We start from the raw sequence: 22,799 nt of genomic DNA on the forward strand, positions 1-22,799 counted from the left end.
ATGCATAATGCCAACTGTAAAGTTTGGTGGAGGAGGAATAATGGTCTGGGGCTGTTTTTCATGGTTCGGGCTAGGCCCCTTAGTTCCAGTGAAGGAAATCTTAATGCTACAGCATACAATGACATTCGAGACGATACTGTGCTTCCAACTTTGTGGCAACAGTTTGGGGAAGGCCCTTTCCTGTTTCAGCATGACAATGCCCCCGTGCACAAAGCGAGGTCCATACAGAAATGGTTTGTCGAGATCGGTGTGGTAGAACTTGACTGGCCTGCACAGAACCCTGACCTCAACCCCATCGAACACCTTTGGGATGAATTGGAACGCCGACTGCGAGCCAGGCTGAATCGCCCAACATCAGTGCCCAACCTCACTAATGCTCTTGTGGGTGAATGGAAGCAAGTCCCTGCAGCAATGTTCCAACATCTAGTGGAAAGCCTTCCCAAAAGAGTGGAGGCTGTTATAGCAACGAAGGGGGGACCAACTCCATATTAATGCCCATGATTTTGGAATGAGATGTTCGACAAGCAAGTGTCCACATACTTTTCGTATTTCCACATTCATATTGTCTTTCTTTTCATATCTTGGTCTAGTATGCATAATACGGTAAGCTCCGGTACCTTGACCTCTTGTACATTCGCTTTTCTATCGGCATGGCACATCCGTGTGTAATGACCATTTGTTTCACAGTCCTTGCATTTAGACTTGGCGGCGGGGTAGTTTGTTGCGTGAGCTAAGTGAGTATTAGAGCCACACCTGTAACAGCAGCGACCTGACTTTCTTGCATCATCAGGTGGATTGGAGTCGGTACGGGCCTGTATCTCCGTTTATTCTTCTTTTGGGGATTTTCTCTCACCGCCTGTACTGGCAGTGGATTATTAATGAATTGGATGTGGGCTTGGCCACTTTCCACTTGAGTAGCGAGCGCAATAGCAGTGTGCAGTGTGAGATTAGCCTGCAGTAAAAGCCTTTCTTTGACACGGGGAGCCTGAGGCCTTTTCAACAAGTTGATCTCTCAACATCTCATCTCCTCTATCACCAAAGTCACAGTTCACAAGTAACTCTCTCAGGGCGGCAACATAATCTGCTAAGGACTCATTGGGTCTCTGTGCTCTTTGTCGGAATTTATGGCGCTCGACCACGACATTGATAGCCAGAATGAAATGCACCTGGAGAGCTGGGACAAGTGTTGCAAATGTAGTACCTGTTAAGTTGTAAAAGATCATTTGATCTTCAGTACCAAGGCAATGTAGTAGCAATGCATTCTTCCTAGAATCTGGCCAGTTATCTCCTGTAGCATTGACAACCACCAAGTAATTGTTGAAGATTTTCAACCACATTGCCAACGGCATCGTAGGTTGACCAGGAAAGGGCAGGAACGAAGTAGTTGATGATGCTAACGCTGCCGCCATCCTTGTCGCCAATCTTGTCGTGTAGTAGGCTCAGTAACATCAGGACACGATGGGTATAATTAAGGGTAAGTTTACTCAGCAAGCTTAGCACTCCATCACAGCAGACATCATCAGCACATGCATACTCTTCTTCTCCCTATCTGGAATCCTGTTCGCATTGTACTTCCGTTGTGTATCAGAATAGGTCAATTAAAATACCTGTAGCACAGCAGAACACAACATAGTCATCCGTTCCATATTCATCTCATAGAAATTTGCCAACTGATTCTCTATGCGCCAACATGTCTTTCAAATCAAGATAGAGTAGCATCAATATACCTACAGCTGTAAAATCTGTAATGCAATAGAAAACACTTGTAGATAATAATTGATGTCATCTCTGTCCCGACATTAAGTACAACATGCAGTGGCTTGCGAAAATATTCACCCCCCTTGGCATGTTTCCTATTTTGTTACCTTACAACCCGGAATTAAAATCGATTTTTGGGGGGGTTTGTATCATTTGATTTACACAACATGCCTACTACTTTGAAGATGCAAAATATTTTTTGTTGTGAAACAAACAAGAAATAAGACAAAAAAAAACCAGAAAACTTGAGCGTGCATAACTTTTCACCTCCCCAAAGTCAATACTTTGTAGAGCCACCTTTTGCAGCAATTACAGCTGCAAGTCTCTTGAGGTATGACTCTATAAACTCCAGCCACTGGAATTCTTGCCCATTCTTCAAGGCAAAACTGCTCCAGCTCCTTCAAGTTGGATGGGTTCTACTGGTGTACAGCAACCTTTAAGTCATACCACAGATTCTCAATTGGATGGAGGTCTGGGCTTTGACTAGGCCATTCCAAGACATGTAAATATTTCCCCTTAAACCACTTGAGTGTTGCTTTAGCAGTATGCTTAGGGTCATTGTCCTGCTGGAAGGTGAACCTCCGTCCCAGTCTCAAATCTCTGGAAGACTGAAACAGGTTTCTCTTTGTTGCCTCTGGGATTAATTCCCCTCATTGCCTGGTCTGTGAGTTTTGGTGGGTGGCCCTCTCTTGGCAGGTTTGTTGTGGTGCCATTTTCTTTCCATTTTTTTAATAATGGATTTCATGGTGCTCTGTGGGATGTTCAAAGTTTTGGATTTTTTTTTTTATAACCCAACCCTGATCTGTACTTCTCCACAACTTTGCCCCTGACCTGTTTGGAGAGCTCCTTGGTCGTCATGGTGCCGCTTGCTTGGTGGTGCCCCTAGCTTAGTGGTGGTGCAGACTCTGGGGCCTTTCAGAACAGGTGTTTATATATACTGAGATAATGTGACAGATCATGTGACACTTAGATTGCCCACAGGTGGACTTTATTTAACTAATTCTGTCACTTCTGAAGGTAATTGGTTGCACCAGATCTTATTTAGGGGCTTCATAGCAAAAGGGATGAATACATATGCACGCACCACTTTTCAGTTTTTAAATTTTTTGAATTTTTTGAAACAAGTTAATTTTTTCCTTTCACTTCACCAATTTGGACTATTTTGTGTATGTCCATTACATGAAATCTAAATAAAAATGCATTTAAATTACAGGTTGTAATCCAACTAAATAGGAAAAACGTCAAAGGGGATGAATACTTTTGCAAGGCACTGTATTTGGTTTACCCCACTCCCAGGGGAAGTAAGCTCAGCCTATTTTCCTACTCCATGCAGCCATCTGTGCTGCCTGAACCACAGGGCAGCTAGGCTAAAACACCAGGGCCTGGCGTTGCACAATACACTAGCCTGGCCAGGGGGAAGACAGCAGGGGTCAATTTGGCCAAGAAAACATTTACTCTGGGGCTCCTCCCACTGCACACCATGATAACCCACAGGCGAGTTGCTCAGTGGGTTATCAGTATCACTATACAGCCCACAGTAATAACCACACAGCCCAGCTCATAATGAGGCCAGCTCCACCATGAGGCCTCCCCCATCACCGCCAGGCCTCCTCCAGGCCTCTTCCAGCACCGCCAGGCCTCATACAGTACCACCAGGCCTCCTCCAGCAGCACTAAGTCTCCTCCAGCAACACCAGGCCTCCTCCAACAGGGTAACTGGACTGGTCTGTGTCTGCCACTTCCAGCACCAGTAGACCTCTAGCATAACCAGGGCTCCAGCACCACCACCAGGCCTCCTCCAGTACCACCAGGCCTCCTCCAGCACCACAAGGACTTGTCCAGCACCCCCATGCCTCACCTCCTCAGGCTTCAAGGTGATAGGGGTAGCAGGGTTGGGGTCGATTCCAATTCTTGATTTCAGTCATGAAGCGGAGAATTGATATGGAATTCAATTAGAATTTCAACAATCTTCAAGTTATGGAGTTGGAATTTAATTGGAATTAGACTGTTTGGACTTTTTTAACAGGAATTTAATTGCAATTGTAAAGACATTTCATCTTTGGAATTGAATTTAATTAGAATTCCATATTTATATTTCCCAGTTAATGGAATGAATGCACATAGTATCAAACATTTACTGCAGGATTTGTTTTAAATCATTTCAACATGTGTTTCTATATTTCCAGTATAGCTTGCCTGTCTGAACAGTGACCTGATCATTTGGAATTTGTGGAATTGTTGGGAATACTATTGAATTGGAAATTTTATGAATAGGATTTTCCTTACATTGGAATTTAGAGGAATTTAATTATCTTTGCATTCAAAGACTGATCTGGAATTTCGAATTAATAACATTTCATTTACAGGGACAGAGAATTTCATTAGTGGAATTAACCCCAACCCTGAGGGGTAGGGAATCATAATGAAACTTTTACCAACACATCCACTCGAATGATGATATAGAATACAACATTATTGGAATTTGCATGTGAATCATATTTTAAATAAACCAATATACTTATACTGTGCCTGTAACAACACAGCATACCAGGCTGCTGTACCAAAGATTCAAAATAGTATGTAATGAATTAAGATTATGAAATTGCAGAAGTGGATTTCATCATGATGACTATAAATCATTATTTTTATTAAGAAGAGCTACTGGAAACAGAGACACCAGCTGCAGAAACAAAGCATTTGTATAAGGCTGACAGAATGGCAAGGGGAATCCATCTTGTGCTCTGGTCGTGTCAGGATGATAAAGACCATGAGAACTCAGGAGAGATTTGGTTGGCAGGAGACTTCCATTTGTGTTCTGACTCCACTCCAGCACAGAAATACAATATGTGACTATAACGGAACTCATATACGGTTGGGAAAGTCTCTGATTAACGTGGCAATATTTTTGATTGAATGCACAAAGATGCCTGCATTCTTTCTACCACTGCACTGCGTAATTCCTTCGATTGTTATTATCAGAAATACAACCTATTATCATTATGAGTTCAGTTTTAGGAAAGGGTGAAAGTTAGCTCATATAAAAGCTCATAGAAATATATGTAGCCTTCGAAAAAAAGTTAATGAGTAATTTGCTGATCTTAGAAAATATTTATATACATATTAGCCATTTCTGAGACTCACTTAGACAGCACATTTGATGATAAAGCAATAGGAATACAAGGATATAACATCTATAGAAAAGACAGGAACGTCTACAGGGAAAGTGTTGCTGTATGTATTCAGAGCCATATTCCTGTAAAGCTCAGAGAGGATCTTATGCCAAATGAAGTATAAGTCTTGTGGTTGCAGGTTCACCTGCCTCATGTGAAGCCTGCTCTTTTAGGCTGCTGCTATAGGTCACCAAGTGCAAACTGTCTGGAGAATGTGTTTTATGTTAGATAAGGTCTCTGATGCTAAATGTGAAATGTATTTTCTTGGTGACCTGAACATTAACTGGTTATTATCTAGTTGTCCTCTCAAGAGGAAGCTTCTTACTTTGACTAATGCCTGTAACATGACCCAGGCTATCAATCAACCAACTAGAGTGTCGACCAATAGTGTTTGATCTGTGACATAAGACATATTTATAAGAGATCAGGACTCTTTTGTTGAAGATGTAAATTTAAAAAAAAAAAAGTATATTAGTCTGTGTATAAGGAGGATAATCCAGACGCAGCACTTGGAGTATTTGTAAAATTATACTTGCCAATAGTTTTTTTTGTGACCATTTTCATTTTACCTGTTGTAAAGGGCTACATGCACAAATACACAAATTCATATAACTGAATAGTTAGCTCGCATCACAGAGCCAAAGAGTAACAAAACATTTAGAATGTAAAGAGAGATAAACATATGGGGGGGGGGGGGGGGGGGAAGCAACTAGGGTTGCTTGTCAGTCCCTCAGCAAGGAGTTGCAGTCAGTGTCAGAATGGGTCATTAACAATAAACTGGCTTTAAATACTAATACTAATCTAAAACCATTAGCTTTGTATTTGGTTCAAAACATCCTCTAAGACCTAAACCTCAACTGGAGTTGTCCATAAAGGGTGTGACCACTGAACAAGTTGGAGAAGCTTAACTCCTAGGTATACCATTGGTGTGGTCAGTTATCATGGTGAAGTCATATTGACAAAGTTGTTGTGAAGTTGGGGAGCGGTACGTATGTTACAAAAAGATGTTCTGCGTTTTTTGACAGAAAGATCAACTGTATTAGTTGTTCAGGCTCTGATCTTGTCCCATCTTGATTACTGTCAGGTGCAGCAAAGAAAGACCTAGCAAAGCTGCAGCTGGCTCAAAACGAAGCAGCACGCCTGGCCCTTTAACTACACACACAGAACTAACATCAACAACATGTATAATAGTCTTTCATGGTTGAGGGTTGAGGGGAAATTGACTACTTCTCTTCTAGTCTTTTTAAGAAACATTTGTATGTTGAAAATGCCTAATATATTTGCATACACTTCAAACAGACATACATTACAGACCAAACCAGACGCGCCATTATGGATTTCTTCACAGTACCCAAACCAAAAACAGATTTCATGTGTCGCTCAGTTACAGTACCTTCAGAAAGTATTCATACCCCTTGACTTATTCCACATTTTGTTGTGTTACAGCCTGAATTCTAAATGGATTCATCGTTTTTTTCTCTCTCGCCCATCTACACACAATACCCTATAATGGCAACCTGAAAACATGTTTTTGGAAATGTTTGCAAATGTATTGAAAATGAAATACAGAAATATCTAATTTACATAAGTATTCACACCCCTGACTCAATACTGTGTAGAAGCACCTTTGGCAGCGATTACAGCTGTGAGTCTTTCTGGGTAAGTGCTGCAAAATCTGGACCCTTACAAATCAGCTGGGCTAGACAATCTGGACCCTCTTTCTAAAATTACCTGCCGCAATTGTTGCAACCCCTATTACTAGCCTATTCAACCTCTCTTTCGTATCGTCTGAGATCCCTAAAGATTGGAAAGCTGCCACAGTCATCCCCCTCTCCAAAGGGGGAGACACTCTAGACCTAAACGGTTACAGACCTATATCTATCCTACCCTGCCTTTCTAAAGTCTTCGAAAGCCAAGTTAACAAACAGATCACCATTTCGAATCCCACTGTACCTTCTCCGCTATGCAATCTGGTTTCCGAACTGGTCATGGGTGCACCTCAGCCACGCTCAAGGTCCTAAACGATATCATAACCGTCATCGATAAAAGACAGTACTGTGCAGCCGTCTTCATTGACCTGGCCAAGGCTTTCGACTCTGTCAATCACCGCATTCTTATCGGCAGACTCAACAGCCGTGGTTTCTCAAATGACTGCCTCGCCTGGTTCACCAGCTACTTCTCAGACAGAGTTCAGTGTGTCAAATCGGAGGGCCTGTTGTCCGGACCTCTGGCAGTCTCTATGGGGGTGCCACAAGGTTCAATTCTCGGGCTGACTCTTTTCTCTGTATACATCAATGATGTCGCTCTTGCTGCTGGTGATTCTCTGTTCCACCTTTACGCAGACCCTTCTTTGGACACTGTGTTAATGAACCTCCAGACGAGCTTCAATGCCATACAACTCTCCTTCCGTGGCCTCCAACTGCAAGTAAAACTAAATGATTGCACTTCAACCGATCGCTGCCCGCACCTGCCCGCCCGTCCAGCATCACTACTCTGGACGGCTCTGACTTAGAATATATGGACAACTACAAATACCTGGGTGTCTGGTTAGACTGTAAACTCTCCTTCCAGACTCACATTAAGCATCTCCAGTCCAAAATTACATCTAGAATCGGCTTCCTATTTAAAAGCATCCTTCACTCATGCTGCCAAACATACCCTCGTAAAACTGACCATCCTACCGATCCTTGACTTTGGCGACGTCATTTACAAAATAGCCTCCAACACTCTACTCAGCAAATTGGATGAAGTCTATCACAGTGCCATCCGTTTTGTCACCAAAACCCCATACACTACCCACCACTGCGACCTGTATGCTCTCGTTGGCTGGCCCTCGCTTCATATTTGTTGACAAACCCACTGGCTCCAGGTCATCTATAAGTCTTTGCTAGGTAAAGCCCTGCCATATCTCAGCTCACTGGTCACCATAGCAGCACCCACCCGTAGCACGCGCTCCAGCAGGTATATTTCACTGGTCACCAGTTCTCTGCTGCCAATGACTGGAACGAATTGCAAAAATACTCATATCTCCCTCACTAACTTTAAGCAACAGCTGTCAGAGCAGCTTACAGATAATTGCACCTGTACACAGCCCACCTGTAAATAGCCCACCCAACTACCTCATCCCCATATTGTTATTTATTTTTTTGCTCCTTTGCACCCCAGTATCTCTACTTGCACATTCATCTTCTGCTCATCTATCACTCCAGTGTTTAATTGCTAAATTGTAATTATTTCGCCACTATGGCCTATTTATTGCCTTACCTCCCTAATCTTACTTCATTTGCACACACTGTATATAGACTTTTCTATTGTGTTATTGACTGCATGTTTGTTTATTCCATGTGTAGCTCTGTGTTGTTTGTGTCGCACTGCTTTGCTTTATCTTGGCCAGGTCGCAGTTGTAAATGAGAACTTGCTCTCAACTGGCCTACCTGGTTAAATAAAGGTGAAATAAAAATAAATAAATAAAAAAGTCTCTAAGAAATGTCCAAACCTGGATTGTGCAAACATTACGCAGCTTTATTAAATAGTACCCGCAAAACACCAGTCTCAACGTCAACAGTTAAGAGGCGACTCCGGGATGCTGGCCTTCTAGGCAGAGTTCCTCAGTCCAGTGTCTGTGTTCTTTTGCCCATCTTAATCTTTTATTTTTATTGGCCAGTCTGAGATATGGCTTTTTCCTTGCAACTCTGCCCAGAAGGCCAGCATCCCGGAGTCACCTCTTCACTGTTGACGTTGAGACTGGTGTTATGCGGGTGCTATTTAATGAAGCTGCCAGTTGAGGACTTGTGAGGCGTCTGTTTCTCAAACTAGACACTCTAATGTACTTGTCCTCTTGCTTAGTTGTGCACCGGGGTCTCCCACTCCTCTTTCTATTCTGGTTACAGCCAGTTTGTGCTGTTTTGTGAAGGGAGCAGTACACAGCTTTGTACAAGATCTTCAGTTTCTTGGCAATTTCTCACATGGAATAGCCTTCATTTCTCAGAACAAGAATAGACTGATGAGTTTCAGAAGAAAGTTATTTGTTTCTGGCCATTTTGAGCCTGTAATCAAACCCACAAATGCTGATGCTCCGATACTCATCTAGTCTAAAGAAGGCCAGTTTTATTGCTTCTTTAATCAGGACAACAGTTTTCAGCTGTGCTAACATAATTGCAAAAGGGTTTTCTAATGATCAATTAGCCTTTTAAAATGATAAACTTTGATTAGCTAACACAACATGCCATTGGAAAACAGGAGTGATAGTTTGTGTATAATGGGCCTCTGTATGCCTATGTAGATATTCCATTACAAATCAGCCGTTTCCAGCTACAATAGTCATTTACAACATTAACAATGTCTACTGTCACGACTCCCGCCGAAGTCGGTCCCTCTCCTTGTTCGGGCTGCGTTCGGCGCTCGACGTCACCGGCTTTCTAGCCACCGCCGATCCACTTTTCATTTTCCATTTGTTCTGTCTTTGTCTTATCACACCTGGCTTCACTCACCAATCACTTGTTTATTATTTAACCCTCTGTTCCCCATGTTGTATTTGTGAGTGATTGTTATTTTGTTATATGGATGATTTTCAGGCATTGCACTTTTGTTTTAGAGAGTGTTTTGGCACTAGTATGTGTTGTGTGCTGTCATTTGGTAACCGGTATCGAAGTGCGCCTGTTTATATTACTCCGCTCTCCTGCACATGACTTCTCCTCCCATATACAAGCATTATATCTGCACTGTATTTCTGATCAATTTGATGTTATTTTAATGGACAAATAATGTACTTTTCTTTAAAAAAACAAGGGCATTTCTAAGTGACCCCAAACGTTTGAACGGTAGCGTGTATATATATATATATAATTCCACTTTTAATTCCACTTTTACGTTATTGTAGGCCAGTGACACAAAATCTCTATTTAATCAATTTTAAATTCAGGCTGTAACAAAATGTGGAAAAAGCCAAGGGGTGTGAATACTTTCTGAAGGCACTCATAGGGCATAGGTCTGTTATTTTCACTGTATGTGGGCCATTTCTCTATGTGGGCCATTTCTCTATGTGGGCCATTTATGTAATTTAATGTGTTGTGTTTAGGGATGTTTTAACTTGTTTTGATTTAATCGCTATGACATGGACAGTGCCTTCGGAAAGTATTCAGACCTCTTGACTTTTTCCACATTTTCTTACGTTACAGCCTTATTCTATAATGGATTAAATAAAACAAGGTCCTCAGTGATCTACACACAATGCCCCGTAATGACAAAGCAAAAACCTTTTTTTTAGCAAATGTATAATACATTTACAACAGAAATACCTTATTTACATAAGTATTCAGACCCTTTGCTATGAGGCTCAAAATGAAGCTCAGGTGCATCCTGTTTCCATTGACCATCCTTGAGATGTTTCTACAACTTGATTGGAGTCCACCTGTGGTAAATTCAATTGATTGGACATGATTTGGAAAGCCACACACCTGTCTATATAAGGTCCCACAGTTGACAGAGCATGTCAGAGCAAAAACCAAGCCATGAGATCGAAGGAATGGTCCGTAGAGCTCTGAGACAGGATTGTGTCGAGGCAAAGGGTACCAAAACTGGGGAAGGGTACCAAAACATTTATGCAGCACTGAAGGTCCCCAAGAACGCAGTGGCCTCCATCATTCTTAAATGGAAGAAGTTTGGAATCACCAATGCTCTTCCTGGAGCTAGCCACCCGGCCAAACTGAGCAATCAGGGGAGAAGGGCCTTGGCCAGGGAGGTGACCAAGAACTCGATGGTCACTCTGACAGAGCTTTAGAGTTCATCTGTGGAGATGGGAGAATTTTATTTCCTCCAGGAGGACAACCATCTCTGCAGCACTCTACCAATCAGGCCTTTATGGTAGAGTGGCCAGATGGAAGCCACTCCTCAGTAAAAGTCACATGACAGCCCGCTTGGAGTTTGTCAAAAGGTACCTAAAGACTCTCAGACCATGAGAAACAAGATTCTCTGATCTGATGAAACCAAGATTGAACTCTTTGGCCTAAATGCCAAGCATCACATCTGGAGGAAACCTGGCACCATCCCTACGGTGAAGCATGGTGGTGGCATACATCATGCTGTGGGGATGTTTTTCAGCGGCAGGGACTGGGAGACTAGTCAGGATTGAGGTAAAGATGAACGGAGTAAAGTACAAAAAAAGGGCTCCAAAGAGCTCAGGACCTCAGACTGGGGCGAAGGTTCACCTTCCAACAGGACAATGACCCACAGCACACAGCCAAGACATCGCAGGAGTGGCTTCGGGACAGAATGTCCTTCAGTGGCCCAGCCAGTGCCTGGATAAAAACCTGATCGAACATCTCTGGAGAGACCTGAAAATAGCTGTGCAGCAACACTTCCCATCCAACCAGACAGAGCTTGAGAGGATCTGCAGAGAACAATGGGAGAAACTCCCTAAATACAGGTGTGCCAAGGGTCTGAATATAAATGTGATATTTCAGTTTTTTATTTGTAATGCATTTGTCATTATGGGGATTGATGAGGGAAAAAAACAATTTAATTAATTATAGAATTGTGGAAGAAGTCAAGGGGTCTGAATACTTTCCGACGGCACTGTATGTATGTTTTTGCTGTATGGTATGGGCCATAGACATGACAGGTCATGTTATCTGTGTAAACACATGTACATGATCACAAAGAGTGGGAAGCCACATGTCTATGGCCACCAACATTTTTATTTTACTAGGCAAGTCTGTTAAGAACAATTTCTTATTTTCAATGACAGCCTAGGAACAGTGGGTTAACTGCCTTGTTCAGGGGCAGAACAACAGATTTGTACCTTGTCAGCTCAGAGATTTGAACTTGCAACCTTCCGGTTACTAGTCCAACGCTCTAAGCACTAGGCTACCCTGCCGCCCCAACATGTTATCTAATTAGCTGTAGTTAAACAAATCTCCAAACCCCTTATAACAAACATCAGCTATGTTATAGACGGCTAGATAAACCAACAGAACGTGTTCATCAGTTAATTGACAAGAAAACCTTACTATGATGACACACTGCTAGAGTGGGGGACTTTTTCCATGTACGCAACTTGCTTTTTGAGCGAATCGAACATACCCTCCAATACAGTTACATCATGTCAGCAAGACAAGGCTGTCCTTATTAGCTTGTCAGCGTTCACAGCCCATCACTAGTGGCTGTCCCAGACAAGTTTTAGAGATCGGAGACAAAATCCCTATGTCGTTGCCTACTCGGGGCGTGTGACCGTCACCGACGCTCGTTTAATGTGAGAGGGACATGGACTCAATCTGAGGGTTACTGATTTCGTATTTGAGCAGTCCCAGATGTCCCGAAATGTTAAAACACGTTTGATTTTGTCGCTGCAAAACCTGCAATGCTCTTGTGGTGTGAGATGTGCAACGACAAGCTTTGAGAACGATGATCAGCAATGGCCAATGAGAGTTCTCCAGAGATGGAGCGGGTGAGATGATGAGGTATCACATCACCCAGGATGTCTACCTCTCGAGCAGCAGCGATGACTACCAGTACGGGTTTGGAAAGCCAAAGTGTCAAATCGTTACAGCTCTGAAGTTCACAAGCAATGTTATTCAATTCAAAATATTGGCTAGAAATGTCAACTCTGTATGGCAAGAGTGAATATCTGACTGAAAACTTTTTTTCAGCCTGCATTCTAGCTACGTTATTTTTATTTATTTAACCTTTATTTCACTAGGCAAGACAGTTAAGAACAAATTCTTATTTACAATGACGGCCTACCCCGACCAAACCTTAACGACGCATGGCCAATTGTGCGCCACCCTATGGGACTCCCAATCACGGCCGGTTGTGATACAGCCTGGAATCAAACCAGGATCTGTTGTGACGCCTCTAGCACTGAGATGCAGTGCCTTAGACCACTGCGCCACTCGGGAGCCCGAACAATCTCATCACATCATTGTTTTCGCAAGACAGTGTGGTATCGAGAATCCTCACGAGCAAGTGAAGAATCCTGTGTGACCGTTCAGTGCCAGATCGTTAAGTGTGCGCACCACTGCGTTGGCAAGACAAAAAAACGACATGAAAAACGGTCTCGGCGATATTAGGATTTTGAAAGTCGTGTAGTGTACAGAAGGCATTAGCTGCCTCCTTAGTGGAGGTCTTCTACACTGTCAAATGGCACCCTATTCCCTAAGTAGTGCACTACTTTTGCTGCGGACCCTGGTCAAAATAGTGCACTATATATACAATAGGATGCCATTTCAGACATAGGATGCCATTTCAGACATAGGATGTCCTTGCAGTGTAGTGCATGTATCTCTACCTTGTCGCTGAGGCGGGAGCAGATGTCCTGCTGGTGCTTGCGGTCTGTGTGGAGGGCCAGCTCCTCCTGATGGGCCTGCCTGGCCTCCTCAAGGGTCACCAGGGCTTTAAACAGCAGGTCAGCCCGGTCCCGCTGCCAACTCTGGGCCACCACACGCATCTGGGTCTGGGTGAAGCGCTGCCAGTCCCAGCTCCTCTCGTGGTCCGTCTGCAACAAGACACCATCGCCATGGAGATACAAATACAACCATAACAGAACAGATTTCGCTGCAGTGTTTTCTATTCTAGGTTTCTAAACCTTAATTTTACCAGTCAAATACCCTTGAGGTTAGAAACCTCTTTTGCCACGGGGACCTTTTTGCCAGGCTTATGTAGCGATATTTCCTGTTACAATAGCGCTGTTATACGTGATGCACAAGTTGGTCGTAGTGACATACAGTAATACGTAACATATAATATGCAACAACATATATAGCATAGCATATACTGTGGGCGACATAGCAACATGCAAACCTGTATTCATACATTAGATCAGACTATCATGCTAAAGCAGCTACACGGATATTACAGAGTAACAACCAGGTCTTGATATTGGTTTAGATAAGTGGTGTCCAATGGACCTTTTCCTTTCTAGCGTTTTGCATAAGGGGCGTCTATAGCTATTCATCATTGTGGCAGCAATCACACAGAGGCAGCCTCACTTGGCTACCTTATTGGAACAGAGGGAATTCTATTCATCTATGGACTAATAGTGGCTAACTGACGGTGTGAAGGCATTAGGCGGCTGACGGTTTTTATTGAACGTGAGCGAGCTGACAGATCTGCCGATGTAACATACGCCGCTGAGCCAGAGGCAGCCCGAGCACAGCTTGTTTGTTAATGCAGAACTTTACAACTTGAAGAAGATCCATCATCTTTTTCCCTTCTCTGTCTCCCTCTCTCTGTTTATTTTCTCCGTCCCTCTTTGGAGAATTTGTGTGTGTGTGTGTGTGCACGCCTATGCGTTCATGTGTGTGCATGTATGTGTGTGTGTGTGTGTGTGTGTAGTGTGTGTGTGTGTGTGTGTGTGTGTGTGTGTGTGTGTGTGTGTGTGTGTGTGTGTGTGTGTGTGTGTGTGCATGAGCTCACATTCTGTCAGGATTCTTAAAGCTGTACAGCTGTATTAGTTCAGCTGCTGACTGACAAACCCCTGCAGAGCCCCAGTTATAAGTGAGGGCAGAGCAGCCATACAACGGTGAAAGAAATAGAGACAGATCGCCCCCCCAAGCCACTAGAAAACCTACATTTATTCCATAAATACCAAGGAAAATCATGGGGTAGGTCCACTGAATGGCAATAGCAGACAATTGACCTCTGACATGACGAGGAAACCGTGACCACTGGAAACGGAAACATTCACCAGCTATGTCCACTAGGGGTCATAGTGCAGTCTGTCAAACTTCAGCATCCACGGCACTGATAATTCTCATGACTCTAGGTTTGAAAACACCTACCGTATTTGCCTATCAAGTGTCTCGGCGTGTCCATTGGTGAGGACAGGGACAGTGACCTGAACATGCAACTTGAATAGAGGTCAAGGTAAAAGTGATTGTTAGAATTGATCATAAGTGCACTGTCCAAGTGTTCAGATAGTCGCTCACGCAGAAAAGGTGCAGAACAAGGTCGAGGGTCAAACGACTTTGATAGACCAAACATAATCCAACCCCATTCACAACATGCCATGCTCCATTTTAAGTGAAATATTTGTTAGGGCTGAAAAAATACTGTAAAACTGCAATTATTTCACAAAGAAGACGATTATAGAAAAAACAGAGTCAAATCGCTGAAAGAGCCCTTTGTCTCAATGGTTCATTTCATGTAGCTGTGCTTTTAAAACGACTAAGATGAATCAAAAGGCTACGTAATCAAAGCAGCAGGATGGCCCTTTTTTACAGCTTTGCACTCCTTTCTTCCTGTTTTCTTTCTGAAGTAGGCCTGAAAGAGGTGGCAAACTGTTCGCCACATACAGCGCAGGTAAAGTGTGCTACAGAGGATACAAAACAGATGTTAATACCAAAGATTTGACTGAGCCGTTGGACAGAACCTCCACTTTGACCGTTCCATTTGTCTCCAACTGCTCTGCCCTGCAATGATCAAACAATACTCCCTCATCTCTCATCACATTTGCATGAATTGCAAGATGATGGACAATAGCTTACAATCATCCAAAATAAATCTCCACCAAATGATTACATTCAGATGGAATGGGAGAGTAGTTGAACAAAGCTCTATTAACCCTGGTACAATGACAACTCTCTTCCGCTCTGATATTTTTTTGTTTAATTAGCTCAACTAGATTTTCAACTGGCTCAACTGGTCATGACTTCTCTAATCCTCATGTTCACAACTAGGCTAACTGACAATGGCCACCATACAGTATGTCTGTGGATGAGCTCAGGGAATGATGTTTTCCAACAACATACACACAAAGGGCAAATGTGCCAACAACACACAGCTGGAATGCGGATAAAAATGTATGTGATTCATTGTATGTCTAATGGAGCAAAACGAGTATGAGGAACACACTGTTCTAGCATTCCCTGTCTTTATATATTATGAGAATAAAGCTACAGTGACTTGAGGAAGTATTCACACCCCTTGACCATTTTCCACATTTTGTTGTGTTACAGCCTGAATTAAAATGTATTCAATTGGGATTTTGTGTCATTGTCTATAGTGGCCTACACACAATGCCCCATAATGTCAAAGTGGAATTTTTTTACAATAATAGTGTTTAACATTTTAAAAAAGATGACCACCTCGTCTCTGTAAGCTATAAAAACAAAGAGAGTCGCACACTCTATGTATAAACTCCCAGTCATTTATTGGGTAAACCACCAAAGTTTCGGTATCATTGTGCCTTCCTCGGGGTAATGTCATGAATGCTTGAACCAGGTTACGTAGAATTTTTTTGTTTGTTTGTTATAGCTTACAGTTTATTCACAGTTAGTCAGCACCTCTACACGAAATAACTTTCTCTGGTTGTGCATCAACTCATGCTTTTTATTACCTCATCTCTGTACCCCACACATACAATTATCTGTAAGGTCCTGCAGTCGAGCAGTGAATTTCAAACACAGACTCAACCACAAAGACCAGGGAGGTTTTCCAATGCCTCACAAAGAAGGGCACCTATTGGTAGATAAAGAGTGCTGCTAAAGATGACTGCTATGGTGTGTGGTCATCCACACACCCCTCCCAAAATGGTTGCTGTGCCATTTTTTCCCCTTGCATTACTTGACATAGATCCAGAAAAACTAGATGTGTAAATCTAGTAAGTCCAGAACTGGCATAGTCCTTTAATGGGTCCTTTAAGACAACGGGGCAGATATTGTATGTTACCAGTGAGCTACAGATTTTTATTTATTTAAAAATACATTGAATATCCCTTCGAGCATCGTGAAGTTATGAATTACACTTTGGATGGTGTATCAATACGCCCAGTCATAAAGGTACAGGCGTCCTTCCTAACTCAGATGCCGAAGAGGAAGGAAACCGCTCAGGGTTTTCACCATGAGGCTAATGGGGACTTTAAAACAGTTACAGAGTTTAATGGCTGTGATTGGAGAAAACTGAGGATGGATTGACAACATTGTAGTTACTCCACAATACTAACCTAAATGACAGAGTGAAAAGAAGGAAGCCTGTACAAAATGAAAATATTACAAAACATGGATCCTGTGTGCAAACTTTATGTCCTGAATAGACAGCATCATGTTTGGGGCAAATCCAACACAACACCTCACTGAATACCACTCTTCATATTTTCAAGAACAGTGTTGGCGGCCTACTGTTATAGGTATGCTTGTCATCAATATTGACTAGGGAGTTCTTTTAGGATAAAAATAAATGGAATAGAGCTAAGCACAGGCAAAATCCTAGAGGAAAACCTGGTTCAGTCTGCTTTCCACCAGACACTGGGAGATAAATTTACCATTCAGCAGGACAATAACCTGAAACACAAGGCCAAATATACACTGGAGTTGCTTACCAAGAGAACATTGAATGTTCCTGAGTGGCCTAGTTACAGTTTTAACTTAAATCAGCTTGAAAATCTATGGAAAGACTTGAAAATGGCTGTCTAGCAATGATCAACAACCAACTTGACAGTGCTTGAAGAATTTAAAAAAATGAATGTGCAAATATTGTATAATCCAGGCATGCAAAGCTCTTAGAGGTTTACCCAGAAAGACTAACAGGTGTAATCGCTGCCAAAGGTGATTCTAACATGCATTAACTCAGGGGTGTGAATACTTACTGTATGTAAATTTGATATTTCTGTATTTCATTTTTTTTTTTACATTTCCTACAATTTCTAAAAAACGGTTTTCCCTTTGTGATTATGGGTTATTGTGTGTAGATGGGTGAGAAAAACAATATATTTAATCTATTTTGAATTCAGGCTGTAACACAACAAAATGTGGAATAGGTCAAGGGGTATGAATACTTTATGAAATCAAGGTAGAAGTGATTGTTAAAATTGATCAAAAGTGCACTGTCCAAGTGTCCAGAGTAAGTCGATCCTTCAGAGGAAAGTGCAGAACAAGGTCAAAGGTCAAACAAAGACCAACCATTAGCCAATCACATTCACAAACACACCATGCTCCCTTTCAAGTGAAATATTTCTTATGAGACAAAAAACTGTAAAACTGCAATTATTTCACAAAGGAGACAATTATAGAAAGAACAGAGCTCTTTGTCACAATGGTTCATTTCATGTAGCTGTGCTTTTAAAACGACTAAGATGAATCAAAAGGCTACGTAATCAAAGCAGCAGGACGGCCCTTTTTTACAGCTTTGCACTCCTTTCTTCCTGTTTTCTTTCTGAAGTAGGCCTGAAAGAGGTGGCAAACTGTTCGCCACATACAGCGCAGGTAAAGTGTGCTACAGAGGATACAAAACAGATGTTAATACCAAAGCTTTGACTGAGCCGTTGGACAGAACCTCCACTTTGACCGTTCCATTTGTCTCCAACTGCTCTGCCCTGCAATGATCAAACAATACTCCCTCATCTCTCATCACATTTGCATGAATTGCAAGATGATGGACAATAGCTTACAATCATCCAAAATAAATCTCCACCAAATGATTACATTCAGATGGAATGGGAGAGTAGTTGAACAAAGCTCTATTAACCCTGGTACAATGACAACTCTCTTCCGCTCTGATATTTTTTTGTTTAATTAGCTCAACTAGATTTTCAACTGGCTCAACTGGTCATGACTTCTCTAATCCTCATGTTCACAACTAGGCTAACTGACAATGGCCACACACACTGAGTGTACAAAACCCTCTTCCCATGACATGACTGACAAGGTGAATCCAGGTGAAAGCTATGATTCATTATTGATGTCACTTGCTAAATCCCCTTCAATCAGTGTAGATGAAGGGGAGGAGACAGGTTAAAGAAGGATTTTTAAGCCTTGAGACATGGATTGAGCTGAAATAAAAGATCCCAGAAATGTTCCATACACACAAAAGACATATTTCTCAAAAATGTTGTGCACAGATTTGTTTACATCCCGGTTAGTGAGAATTTCTCCATTGCCATGATAATCCATCCACCTAACAGGTGTGGCATATCAAGAAGCTGATTAAACAGCATGATCATTACACAGGTGCTCCTTGTGCACTTTTGTCACACAACACAATGCCACAGATGTCTCAAGTTTTGAGGGAGAGTGCAATTGGCATGCTGACCGCAGGAATGTCCACCAGAGCTGTTGCCAGAAAATTGAATGTTTATTTCTCTACCATAAGCCACCTCCAGAGCGGTTTGCTGATGTCAATGTTGTGAACAGAGTGCCCCATGGTGGCGGTGGGGTTATGGTATGGACAGGAATAAGCTACGGACAATGAACCCAATTGCATTTTATCAATGGCAATTTGAATGCACAGAGAGACCTTGACGAGATCCTGAGGCCCATTGTCATGCCATTCATCCGTGGCCATCACCTCATGTTTCAGCATGATAATGCAGGGCCCCATGTCGCAAGGATCTGTACACATTTCCTGTCCCAGTTCTTCCATGGCCTGCATACTCACCAGACATGTCACCCATTGAGCATGTTTGGGATGCTCTGGATCGACGTGTACGACAGTGTGTTCCAGTTCCCGCCAATATCCAGCAGCTTCGCACAGCCATAAAAGAGGAGTGGGGCAACATTCCACAGGCCACAATCAACAGCCTGATCAACTCTATGTGAAGGAGATGTGTTGCGCTGCATGAGGCAAATGGTGGTCACACCAGATACTGACTGGTTTTCTAATCCACGCCCCTACTTTGTTTTAAGGTATATCTGTATTTCCAGTAATGTGAAATCCATAGATTAGGGCCTAATACATTTATTTCAATTGACTGATTTACTTATATGAATTGGAACTCAGTAAAATCTTTGAAATTGTTGTATGTTGCGTTTATATTTTTGTTCAGCATATGTTTTCCAACAGCATACACATAAAGGACAAATGTGCCAAATAATATGCAACTGCGATGCAGTAAAACATTTACATGCTTCACTTTGTGTCTAATAGAGCAAACAGAGTATGAGGAAAACACTGTTCCATCATTCACTGTATTTTGATATTATGAGAACAAAACTACGTTTGTACTATTCACATTTTGCATGTATTGCGAGAATAAAACTATGTTGAAATAACTGAGCTATACTGTCTTATGATCTTGTTTTTCCTATTCATCGTTGAGGAAAATGTTTCACCCCTGGACATCCTTTTTCATCAATTTGAGGTCAATGAGAGTTCGGCAATGCCAAACATTACTTGAGGCAAGAAGCCTGCTTTTTTCCCGACCAAACTTCACAATAATGAGTTAGGCCATTTTGCTCAAGGGACTGATTACCAATAAGAATTGAGTCAACTTAATTATGACTAATAGCTGTATTAGGTGCAGTCTGCACTCCATTGACTCTGGCTCTGTTTGTGCCGGCCGGAAGATGAGAAAGGGAGAGCGCAGGAGGAAATGGCTAGATCTATCTCATCACAGCCACTTGAGGCTGAATGTGACCCTAGGTGTAGCACCCAGATGGAACAGATCCGAGGACAGGTCTGGGAAAGGAGGGAGAGGGGGGAGAGGAGGGGATCAGGTCCCTGGCGGTTGTCATAGTGACGGGGGAGCGGAGGCAGTGGTGTGAGTGGAGGGCTGAGGTGTGTCCACAAAGGGTGACACGGCACATCCTACAGCCTGCCAAGCACATCATTTACTAGACGAGCACCACGCTGACCAGGGAGATGAAGAGGAGAGACAGAGAGTCTCAGAGCTCTGGGAGAGGATGTGTGTAGAGAGGCAGAGAGAGTCAGTTATTCAGTCGATTGCAGATAGTGGATTTTGATTGCATTTGATTGTATACCAGCAAGAGTCACCTTATGAGTGGGTGAGTTTTTTTCTCAATCTGTGCTGTGTGCATTGGACGTGCCCTTGGTATGTGTGTATGTAAAGGGGCGTGATGACAAATCACCTTGCTGGGCTGTGTCCTAAGTGGTACACGCTTACAAAAAAGGTGCTATCTAGAACCAAAAAAGGGTTCTTTGTCTGTCCCCAGAGGAGAACTCTTTGAAAAACCTCTTTTGGTTCCAGGTAGAACCCGTTTGGGTTCCACGTAGAACCCTTTCCACAGACGGTTCAACAGTACTTGGAACCCAAATGTGTTTTACTTGGAACCAAAAAGGGTTCTCCCATTTTTTCTAAAGAGTGTACCCTATTCCCTTTATAGTGCACTATAATGTACATATAGAGTATACTTTTGACTGGGGCCCAAATGGTGCCATTTGGGACGCATCCATAGTAAATCCAGAGCTGTTACTGTTGTTTACTGACCAGCTCCTGTCTGGATCTGTGGGGAAACAGTCTTTGCAGCACGTCCATGTAAAGGGCTCTGTGGTTGTGCAGGTCAGGAGGGTACTGGCTCACAGTCATCTGGAAGCGGAGATGGTCATCTGCCGACCAGCCACAGAACCTGGAACAGTTTGGAGGTAGAGCAAAGAGAAACATGTCTGGATCACCTGCTGCAAACACAACAAAGCACATGCTGATAATTGTTATACAGTGACACCCACATAATGTCTCATTCCTGTCAACATTCAATTTTCAAAGATCTGGGGCTTTCTTTTGTGTGTGTGTGTGTGTGTGTGTGTGTGTGTGTGTGTGTGTGTGTGTGTGTGTGATGTGTGTGTGTGTCTGTCTGTCTGTCTGTCTGTCTGTCTGTCTGTCTGTCTGTCTGTCTGTCTGTCTGTCTGTCTGTCTGTCTGTCTGTCTGTCTGTCTGTCTGTCTGTCTGTCTGTCTGTCTGTCTGTCTGTCTGTCTGTCTGTCTGTCTGTCTGTCTGTAGCTGTATGTAGCTGTGTTTAGCATCAATGGAAATTATCATTAGTATAAGTATTAGTATTAGTATTAGTAGATTAGTATGAGTAGATTAGTAGAATGCATTATTGATGTAATCAACACCCTGGTGTGTTAAGCATAAATCATAGTCCCCAGACGCCGAGATGCGGCAGTCTGGCTTCCCATTGTGATACAGGTACTCTGAGACCACCAACCACGGGGGACACACATCCCGAACGCGCACCTCCCCACAATTCCCAACCGTCGCGTCTCCCGGTATGTGTCCTCTATTCATTTCAACATGTTGACAGCTGGAGAAATTGCTTGAGCTTGCGCCGAGAATTTGAAAAGTATGAACGCAAACGGTCCAATATTCTAGAACACTGCTGTGCGTACAAGTTTGGTACTCTGACAGAACTTTTAGACTCTACCTGTTTTTAACAGCCAGCCTCCCTGGCGAGGGTAAACTCGTTTTATGTGTATATGGCCTACGTACCAAGCTGACTCTTTCATCTCTTTCTTCAACATCCACACTGTGCTCTATCATTATGTCACGCGGCAGGATCTCTCTGCATCAACACCGGCGCTTTGCTTTGATTCGTTTTGAGCAAGATATCAATTCAACATGGCGGGCTATCAAGCAACCCCTGTTTCAGCTCAGGAGGATCTACCCGCTGGACACAGACGTCCGTTCAATGTCTAGATTGAGTTGTCAACTAACGTGAATTCAACGTGAAATCAAACATTCTTTGAACCCTGTCATTGGATTTAGGTTATAAGGTGGAAAAAAGATTTTTGACATTCCTTGACGTTGATGTCTTTTTTTTGCAAATCCAATCAGTTTCCCACGTTGATTAAAAGTCATTACATTCATTTTTTTTGTTTTAATGATGTGGAAACAATGTTGATTCAACCAGTTTGTGCCCAGTGGATTCAACCTTCAGGGTGAGACTACTATAGTTGTGATCAGCGCAGTTCTTTACCTATCCAGTCCTTGTAGGCGGTCCTGTACACTCTGCAACCTGGACTGGTACTTCTCAGACAGGGATTGGAACTCCTTGATCAAGGAGGCTGTCAGTCCAGGGTAGGGGCAGTCTATATACAAAACCTCCTCTGGAACCTGGTCTACCGGAACCAGACAGTCTGCAGTTTTGGTAGAACTCTCCTGCAAAGGACAATATGGTTATGTCTTTTGAAATGACATTGTGAAACG

General features: G+C 42.7%; 1 protein-coding gene across 1 annotated transcript in view; it reads right to left on the reverse strand.

Annotated features, from left to right (window-relative positions):
- The window catches only part of LOC106581712 (coiled-coil domain-containing protein 148), a 46,630-nt gene that overhangs the window by 12,720 nt on the left and 11,111 nt on the right, over positions 1–22,799 (reverse strand). The window contains exons 8-10 of the mRNA XM_045704455.2: positions 22,570–22,751; positions 21,084–21,222; positions 13,212–13,418 (exon numbers count right to left, since the gene is read on the reverse strand). Of these exons, the coding sequence (XP_045560411.1) occupies positions 13,212–13,418; positions 21,084–21,222; positions 22,570–22,751 (528 nt within the window). The remainder of the gene's footprint in view (positions 1–13,211; positions 13,419–21,083; positions 21,223–22,569; positions 22,752–22,799) is intronic.

Source organism: Salmo salar, chromosome 21 (assembly GCF_965601325.2).
Source record: "Salmo salar chromosome 21, fSalSal1, whole genome shotgun sequence".
Classification (NCBI taxonomy): Eukaryota; Metazoa; Chordata; class Actinopteri; order Salmoniformes; family Salmonidae; genus Salmo; species Salmo salar.